Source organism: Aplysia californica, unplaced genomic scaffold (assembly GCF_000002075.1).
Source record: "Aplysia californica isolate F4 #8 unplaced genomic scaffold, AplCal3.0 scaffold00611, whole genome shotgun sequence".
Classification (NCBI taxonomy): domain Eukaryota; kingdom Metazoa; phylum Mollusca; class Gastropoda; order Aplysiida; family Aplysiidae; genus Aplysia; species Aplysia californica.
Window position 1 is genome coordinate 268,869 of NW_004797881.1, and position 9,990 is coordinate 278,858.

Sequence of the window (9,990 nt, forward strand, 5' to 3'; positions counted from 1 at the left end):
CAAGACCTTTATGTCTATTCAGGTGTCCCAAAAACTGCATTTGTCGTTTCCTGATTGTTTTAACAGTGAACGCCCCATATGGGCTTCATCTAGCACTAACTCATTTGATTGTTATTCTTCAAATGATAATGCAGATTATTTCTAGAGCGCCCTTTCCTTTATACAACGTGACAACAGGCCTTCGCACTTTACAAAAACTTTGTCTTAACAGAATGTTGCATTTTATGTATACATTATGTACGTGATCGCTCATACTCACGTGCACACACACACACACACACACACACACACACACACACACACACACACACACAAACACCAACCCACACACACACATACACACACAGAGACACACAAACACCAACACACACACACACACACACACACACACACACACACACCAACACACACACACATACACCCACACATACACACACACAAACAAAACAAACACCAATACACACACACATACACATACACATACACACACAAACACACACACACACACACACACACACACACACACACAAACACACAATCATACACACACGCAAACAACAACACACACAGGGGGACACACACACACACACACACACACACACACACACACACACACACACACACACACACACACACACAAACACCAACTCACATCACATACACACAAACACACATTCAACCAAACGACGTCTTATTTATTTCTTCCTTTCTTTCTCTTCATCTCATACGCTCACTCACTCACTCTCTCACTCACTCAAACACATACACACCCGCACAAACACACACCAGCATAATAAGCTCGCATACATTCCCCATACTTACTAAGTACATGTGCAATGTGCATGAATGTACACACATACGCTCTTCAGATTAAGGCCAACACAAAAGTGCACCATCACAGCACAGGCATGATGAATATGCACATCGCACTAAAACTAACAATCAAAATGGCATTTCAAGAGGTTTGTTTAAATTTTAAATACATATTTGTTTACATGGCGGATAAAAACATTATCTTTTTATAAAGTTTAGTCACATTTGAACAGTGTTGCTTTTTTCTCAATTCGTGACTTTCCGAATCATAAGCAGTACGTTTTGAAAGCTGAAGGCTTAACCGAAAGAATAACAAATTGGTAAGGTATAAGGGAGAATAAAGCAAAGCTGAACACTTATCCTAAAGAAGGTACATGTAGTAAAGTACAAGGAAGAATAGAGGAAATGTGAAGGTGAACATAGTGACTATGCATCTCATATTTGAATGTCATATATGTGCATACAAGCTCCATGTTATCTTCCTTACCAGTCGAAATACATGTACATTGTATATATTGTGCCACCTGCCGCTGTACTGGGATTGAATTATACCTCTCTCCCGCCCTCCCTCCCTCCCACTTACACAATTGGTCTTCTTTTGATAGTTTCATGAGTTTTTTTCTTTTTTTATTTGCTCATTTATTCATTGTTAATTTATTCACTTTATTCTCTATTTATAAATGTATTCATTCACACACTGAACTTTGTAAAAAGTTAGTTCAGTGTATATGTTGCTTTTATTTGTTTGGTCTCTTTTGATTGATTGATTGATTGGTTGGTTGATTGATTGATTGATTGATTGATTGATTGCAGGCTCTTCTTGTGAAATGGATCTGGTCCTGGAGGACTACGAAGATGATTATGAGGCTAGAGGTATACAGCATGTTCTTTTTAAGAGATGCAAGAAACACCCAGGCCACAAGGACTTCGTGCCGCTTCCTCAGCTGGAGTTGCAACATCTTCCAGAGCGATGTCGGCGCCCAGACGTGCTCAGATTGGTGAAGAAATATGCAGCAACTGCTGTGAAGCTGATAGTGAGATACACATCTAAAGATAGACCAGATCACTTCGCCTGGCCAGAGCTGAGAGGCAAAAAGACGCCCCGTTGTGGATCCGGAGCCATTTCGGTTTTAAAGAGGAAAAATGGCGGAAAACCGATGCCGTTTCTTTTTCCCAGCTCGGCAACAGGGAGAGCGCAGTACAGCAGTAGTTCCGATCCGACAACGCATAATCCTTCCACACCAGGAGATCAAGCAAGAGGAGATGGAGGTTCAGGAGCTGGTCAACTCTGCGGTCCCTCCGGAATACGTACTCAAGATAAGAACATGTACAAAACACAAATGTTGGAAGAGAATGAAGGAACAGGAAAAGGCCCGAATCTTGCAGAAAACTCTCCGGATGAGGGTGCAGAAAGTAACACTGAAACAAGCCCAAATGTTGGTCAGTTTGGTCGGTGTCCAGTTACTTCAGGAACAGGAGGGGACGCAACTGGAGCGGATGACTCGGTCGGTTGTGAAACCACGACAAAGTCCTTTCGTCAAACAGCCAAGGATGAGGGAGATCCATCAGGGCACCCGAAAACCCAGAACATTAGTTCTGGAGCAACCAAGGCGACAAGTGGTGGTGCCCGGGAAGAGGAAGATGAAGAGTTTGTCCTCAAAGTCACCACTGCTGCTCATGTTGTCTTCAACGAAGAGGAAGCCCTGCAGACAATTGTGGAGCTATTTTACGATGACGATGAGGACAGATCCAGTGTTATTTTGGCGAAAGGGATCATGCTCACTGAGGCTAAAATGGAATTTGATCGGACAACGTTCTTAGTTCGCCTCTTCAAGAGCGAACTTCTCCCGACTGTGTTGGAAAGACTATGCACTTCATCTCCAGGTGGTTTGGGTGAGTTCCCAGACCTTTCGTTTTGTGTTTCCCACCCCCATGGTGTTGCAAAGAGGGTAACTTTCGGGGATGTGAAGAGCGAAACGCTGCTAGGGGGACCTCACATTCAACACGAGACTGTCGGACAACTGGTCAGTATCGCCCAGTTCAGGCTTGGAGTTGAAGAGAGAAAACTTTTGTACTATTACTTTTACTGTATAAAACTCGAGAACACAATAACTGAACCATCTGCTTTTGGACTTTCACCATTAGACCAAAAGAGAGAAATAATGAAACACCTTGTGGGCAAAGGTCTCATAAAGTGTCCAAATAACGACGAGTTGGTACAGCTTGGTGAGCTCTTTGGGGAGAATTTGGAAATAGACAATGAAACTGTTGTCCAGATGTTCCATGACAAAGAATATATCAACGGACACTGCGATGCACAGTCTGCCCCAACAGGTCCTCAAGAGGACATCGCCGGTGCAGAGAACTTTGAAAACCCCCAGATCCCGGCACCTTCAGGCAGTCACGACCAAAATTTTGCCCACCGCTTGTGGAATGTGGTGAAGGAACAAGTTTACAAAGAAGCAGAACTGGATTATGGGAAAGCTATTGCAGAGGGACTTACTGATATTTGTAAGACGAAATACTTTCTGTCCACGTGCCCAGGAAGTTCCGGAGCAGACGTGGTGTGCCTGAACGTGGTGGACGGGAAAAGACGCATATCCGGTGTGCCGCATTCTCTGGGCACAGGGATCAGTGGAGGGGGAAGTGCCGTGTATCTCTGAGACTAATCGCTACCCCAGAATCACAAAAGTTCTATCACTGCTCAGTAGGCCTATCTAGTTTTGAGAAAATTGACGACAAAAATTTTGAGTTTCGCATCATGTAAAGCTTTTTCGAATGCAGTTCTTTGAATACATCTTTATGACGACTCCGAATAATGTCACGGATGGAGCAAACAGAACATTTGGTTTTTGATCTCATGATCCTAGTAACTCAAAACGACCAAAAATGTCAGATAGAACTTTGTAATAATTATCAGGTAGCGAACTGCTTTCTTTTTTCTTGCTAGCCTTTGTTTGTCTACCACAGGATGTAGCCCTCCAACAACGACCTCCACTCTGTTCTATCGGCCTGTTTTCCAGGGTCCAGGTTTCATCCATCTTCTCTAATGTCATCCTGCCATCTTCTTTCTGAGACAGTTCATCGTAAATGTAATAATGTCTGGAGCGGTTTGTGAACAAACTCATTATATCTCGTGAGTGATAACGTAAAAAAACAGAAGCTAATTATTTTCTTTACATCAAGTAAGTCTGTGCTTTTCTAGAAGAAGTTGAATCTAAATGTATGTAGTATGTAGTATAAAATCATAGACTATAGCATGTTTTATTGGGGAAGTATTTCATAGCGATATAGATAAAAGGTCCTGCTTGTGATTTAAAGGGGAAATGGCGGGAATTTAAATAAGATGCAAGCCATTTTGTCACAAAACTTTATATATTATATATATATATATATATATATATATATATATATATATATATATATATATATATATATATGATTGTGTGTATGTGTGTGTGTGTGTGTGTGTGTGTGTGTATGTGTGTGTGTGTGTGTGCGCGCGTGTTTGAGTGACTACTTTTTAAAAAATTTGAAACTGACACATCGAGCTAAAAACTGTTTCCAACCACGTATAGTTATCATTATTTGTAAGAAATTTTTTTTTGTTTAAATGTCCCCTCTTCCCAAGAGTATGGACAGTGACGTATGTGAAGTATTTTCTTGTTTGTTTGTTTGGGTAAAAAGCACATCGGCCCAATAATGGTATTTTAGTGCTTGAATAAAGTAAAACAATACACTACAGATAAAAACTACAACTGAGGGAAAGTAAAGAAGTGGGGCCTACCAGTGGCGCCCTCCAACCACCCGTGAGCATTTTCTGTCTTTCTACAGTGAAAAAAAAGCAAAATATACGCAAAAAATTACATGTAGATTCACAAGCATCTCAGGAAATGATATATATACATGTAAATGCTTCAATTGTATTTTTCTTTTGTTAATTCAGAGAAGTGACTCGTGATGGGGTTCTGGGCGATGATTTGGGGGCTGCCCAGTTTGTCACAGGCCCAGTTTGTAACAATTTCTTTTAAGTATTGGAGTATTGATGACAGTCATAATTACAGCACTTTAACACTGTATTTGTAACTTCAGTTTTTTATTCTCCACCTTCAAATTGGTTGTGTAGAAATAGTCCCTCTAAAATGTCGATTCAGCTTGTGTTGTTCAAGATTTCTTCCTTTTTGTATGCAATCAATGCAAACTTCAACTATGATTGTTCTTTCGTTAAAAACAATTGAAATATAAAAACATTCAATTCATATAATCAATCAATCACTCATTTACTCTTTTGGAAGGTGTCAGTGACAACTTCCATCATGCAGGGCACAGTCAAGGCCTGTGACAAACGTAATGAAATCGGTTCCTTTTTTTTAAACCAGTATTTTAGGCCCAATTCCAGCAACACTGTTGAAGGAAAGCACTGGTAATCTTAAACTGTACGTTACTGCGGTGATAAAGTGTGCTTCACCGACTGATAGTGCTGTACCCGGCTGTTATAGCAGACCATTAGAGGCGGTTTTGATGAGAGAAACATGAGCAATAACCACCAAGTATTTAACCTTTGTTTATTGGCCGGGGGGGGGGGGGGTTGTCTAAGGTTTTTGGCAAATCTTGATCTGATACAGGTTTTTTTTAGGCCATATTAAATCAATCAGTCTGGGGAAAGGGGGGGGGGGATTTCCAGTCAGCGTACAGGGCAAATCATATCATAGCACAGTACTGTCACTATGACAGCGTTTGTGCAGGTCTCAACTGACTATTTAATGGGTTGAAAGCAAAAAGGTAGGTGCGCTGACTCTTCGAAACCCTAGAATTACAAAGCTTTGTCTGTTCAGTCTAGTTTTGAGTCACAACATGTCAAGTTTTTTTCGAATGCAGTTCTTTAAATACTCTGATCACGGCTCCAAATAGTCTTATGATTTTGATACAGCAGATAGAAAATTTCATTTCTGCCCTCATGGTGTTAGTAACTCAAAACGGCCAAAAATGTCGGAAAGAACTCTGTCATTCTGAGGTAGCCACTTCTGGACCTGTCCGCTACATTTGACACCATACCTCATGATATCCCGTCAGGTACAATTGTATGTAGATTAGAAATAGTATTCGGCATTTCGGAGGTTATAACTGTACAATGGTTTGGTCCCTACCCTCAAGGCCTATCTCAAGATGTATTAATTTGGAGTCAAACTTCTGAATCAAGCACGCGCAGAATTTCAACGTAGCCTACCTTGTCAACATATTTTAAAAGTATAAAATGAAATTTCATCCATACGTTGATTATAGTACTCAATGCAAGGCATATCTCTAAAAATAAATAAGACATTCCCAACTTGGTGAATGCAACTTCGAAATTTGTATGTGTTCGAGTTTGAGAAGTACAAATTTGGGTGTTTTTTTTCTTTTTAAAAGAATCAGGCTCAGAGGCAAAGGACGTTAAATTCAGATGTACACGTAGATCTACCGCCTCGCATCCCCAAGACGCCGTTGAACCCGAAAACAGGACGTGTACCAACCATACGTCAGGGAAGCCGAGGGGACCTCTGTACAATGTACTGCGACAACTCTGTAGCCTTAAGTTACAAACTCCAGGAGGAATGCAGTCCCTTATCGGATCGGCCCACTGATATTTCCACACTGAATTTCATTGTAATCTCAAAGTTTCAGAATGATTGTAGTTGTAGTGTATCTCTTTTGTTGGTTTATTTGTTGCTTTTGTTTTGTTTTTGTTTTTTTGTTTTTTGAAGGGGGGGGGGTTGGGACGTTTGTTTGTTTTCTTTAAGTTAGAGTTTTACACCTCCATCGACATAATTTATATTGTTCATTTGGGAGACGGACATGCATCGTCCTTGCCTGTCAGGGCCAGTCTGGGCTGAAAGGGATACGGCGTCCCGGCAGAAAGACTGTGGCGGTTCTCGTGGTTGAGAGGTTACAGTGTTCGAATCCGGATAGCGACGGAAAATGTTCTTCTCTAAAACACACAGCCTACTCGAATAAGGGCATAAAATCTCGGCAGAGATCCCGTGTGCAAGTTGCGCACGTTAAAGATCTATTGGTGAACTTGGTGGTCCAAAATCGATAAGAGCAGGCTTCAACCACCACCCGGGCAAAATTCAGAATTTCCTGCCAACTGAAAATGTTTAATGTGTCTCGCGCGCTCATACGACCTTACGCAGTTGCGAGCGCCGTAAAACTCTTACCCAAAAAAAAAGAAAGAAAAAGAAGAAGAACCCGTACACAGGCGTACCAACCATATGTCACGGAATCCAATGGTCCTGGTACCTCTGTACAATGCATTGCGACAAAGCCTGCAGTCTACAGCGTTCAGGGGGATTGCAGTCCCTTATCGAACCGCCCGCTGATGTTTCCACACTGAATTTCATTGTTCGTCTCAAAGTTTCAGAATGATGTAGTGTATCCCTTTTTTTTTTCTTTTTTTCGGGGGTGGGGGGGGTTTGGTTGTTCTTTTTGTTTTGTTTTTTGTTTTGTTTTGTTGTTGTGGGTTTTTTTGGTGGGGGAGGGGGGGGGGGTTAAGTCAGAGTTTTACACCGCCATTGACACAATCTGTTATATTCATTTAGGAGGCGGACATCGACCTTGCCTGTCCGGGCCAATCTGGGCTGAAAGGGATACGACGTCCAAGCAGAGAGACTCAGATACTCGATATAAATTCTCTCTACGCAGAAATCGAACCCATGTCTTCTGCCTTTGAGGGGTAAGTTCCTGACCGCTGCACCACAGACGTCGGTGTGATAACGTTGCTATCGCAAACACTCAGACTGATTGCATGATCTCCATAGCCTTACTTTTAACAGTTTTTGCTGAAAATGCGGGTGACTCGTCGTAACTTGGGCCACCACTGAGAAAGCCATTGCGTCCCAAGACATAGGCAGGTGAGGGGTTTTAGCACCCTTCTGTAGTCACCAACACATTCAGACAAGACTTCAGCTAAAAGCAATCATAATAGGTAGCATTTGTATAGCGCAAATCCCCGCTCAACAGCAAGCTCTATGCGCTTTACAATAAATATTATTACCCCAGCAGACCAGGGAGCATTCTGAAACTTCAACTTCTTGGGAAGCATACAGTGCAAGTGACCATTTATAGGCGCTAAAACACTAACAAACTGACAAGATCTTTCGTTGCCTATAGCTGGGTACCTATTCTCACTTGGGTGAAGTGAGGAAAAGTGTGGCGTAAAGTGCCTTTCCCAAGGACACAACATCAGGTCCGCGGCTCGAACCCCCGAACCCGCAACCTCACGATTACGAGTCCGGTAGCCTAATCACTAGGCCACCAACGCCACGTAGTTTGCTTGTTGTTTGTTTTTTTAAGTAGGTATTTTTTATGCACCCATCGACAAAATTAAGATCATTTAAGAGACAGGCATCGATACGACCCTGCCTGTCAGTCTCAGGGTAAACCCGGGACCCGGGCTGAGAGGAATATTACAGGCCTACTCGTCTCTGTAAAAATAAAAAGACCGAGCGAGAAACTAAAATAAAAATTCTCCACACACAGGAACCGAACTCAGGTCGACTGTGTTAGACGGCCAAGCGCTCAACCGCTACACCAAGACCACAGATGCTGGTAAAGTTATTGAAACTGGACTTTCATTCAACACGTAAGAAGATTATTTTAAAGGTAAAACGGGCGGATCTGGCGTCAATCTCCGATAGGACCGAGCCAAGTGGTGGAGATTTTCTGTTTTCGTAAGAGTTTTACGGCACTTGCAACACAATAAGGTCATATAAGTGCCGAATTGGTGGAGAGTCTTGAAACGCACATAGTGACCTATGCTCAAGAAAGCCCAACTGGGTATACGAACCAAGGCCATCTGTATTACATGTATAACCCAATATGATTCCAGCAAGAAAGAAAAATCAATGCTAGCGAAATGAGGTGTCTCCGCAAAACCATCAACATCACCAGAAGAGACTGCATAAGAAACGAAACCATACGTCTACAAACCGGAATACCACCAGTAATAAAATTCAAAGAGCGTCAAAGAGTCAAATAATTTGGACATCTAACCAGAATGCCCCAGAAACAACTAGCGGCTAGAGCTTACAACACCCGAGTATCCGGCTTCAAATCAAGAGAAAGACCAAGAAAGACCTGGCTGGATGGGGTTAAAAAGGTCCTGGAACAACATAACATTGGCCGATCTATCACAGACGCTACACACCTAGCACAGGACCGAAACAACTGACCTAGAAATAATATTTTCTTTTTAGGTCAGAGGACCGAAACCTGCACCTCCCCTCGACATCCTAATACGGGGTGCCCACTACGACTGGGTCAGGCCGATCGCCCGACTCGGTCGCCTGAAACCCGATCGGCCGATCCCATCCGTAGTGGGCACCCCGAATAAGGATACCAGGAAGGAAAAAATAAAAAGTAAAAGTAAGTAATGATTTTACAAGACAGTCAAAATGAAAGAAAGAGAAGGACTCACAAGACAGTCCCTGCAGTGGAACCCACAAGGAGCTCGAGGCAGGGGTAGGCCACGGGAAACATGGAGGAGATGCGTGGAAAGGGACATGAGAGAGATGAAACTCACTTGGAACGAGCTTGGAAGGATGGCCCAGGACAGAGACAAATGGAAGGAGCTTGTGTGTGGCCTATACCCTGCCAGGGGGGAAAGGCGCTGATGATGAAAAAATGATTCCAGCTAAACAAACAGCGTGCCCAGGCTGCGGAGAGAAGATAATTCATGCAAATAAGAGGCGTCGGTGGCCTAGTGGTTAGACTATCGGACTCGCAACCGTAAGGTTGTCGGTTCGAATCCCGTCAGGATGGCAGACGTTGTGACCTTGAGAAAGGCGTTTTACATAAATGCTCCTCACTGGGTGAAAGATCTTGCCAGTTTGTTAGTGTTTGAGCGCCAGCAATCTGCAGCATGCCCTGTATGCTTTCCGGGAAGCATAGAATGTTTCTGGGTGTTCTAGGGTCTTTTTTGTTTTAGTAAGTCTTTTACGGCACTTGCAACACAATGAGGTCATATAAGTGCTGAAGATTAGAGGTGTTACAAGAGAGTAACAAACAAAAAAAAGAAGGAGGAAAGATAAGGACAATAGATGTTTGGTAGGAAAAGAAAAAAAGAAGGAGGAAAGATAAGGACAATAGATGTTTGGTAGGAAAAGAAAAAAAGAAGGAGGAAAGATAAGGACAATAGAT

General features: G+C 42.5%; 1 protein-coding gene across 2 annotated transcripts in view; it reads left to right on the top strand.

The window, feature by feature from the left end:
• The window catches only part of LOC101846987, a 10,326-nt gene extending 6,768 nt beyond the window's left edge, over positions 1-3,558 (top strand). For both annotated transcript variants that reach the window (XM_005107545.2, XM_005107546.3), the window contains one exon: positions 1,627-3,558. In XM_005107545.2, coding sequence (XP_005107602.1) covers positions 1,627-3,476 — 1,850 coding nt within the window. In that variant the 3' untranslated portion in view covers positions 3,477-3,558. The remainder of the gene's footprint in view (positions 1-1,626) is intronic.
• The last annotated feature ends 6,432 nt before the right edge of the window (positions 3,559-9,990 follow it).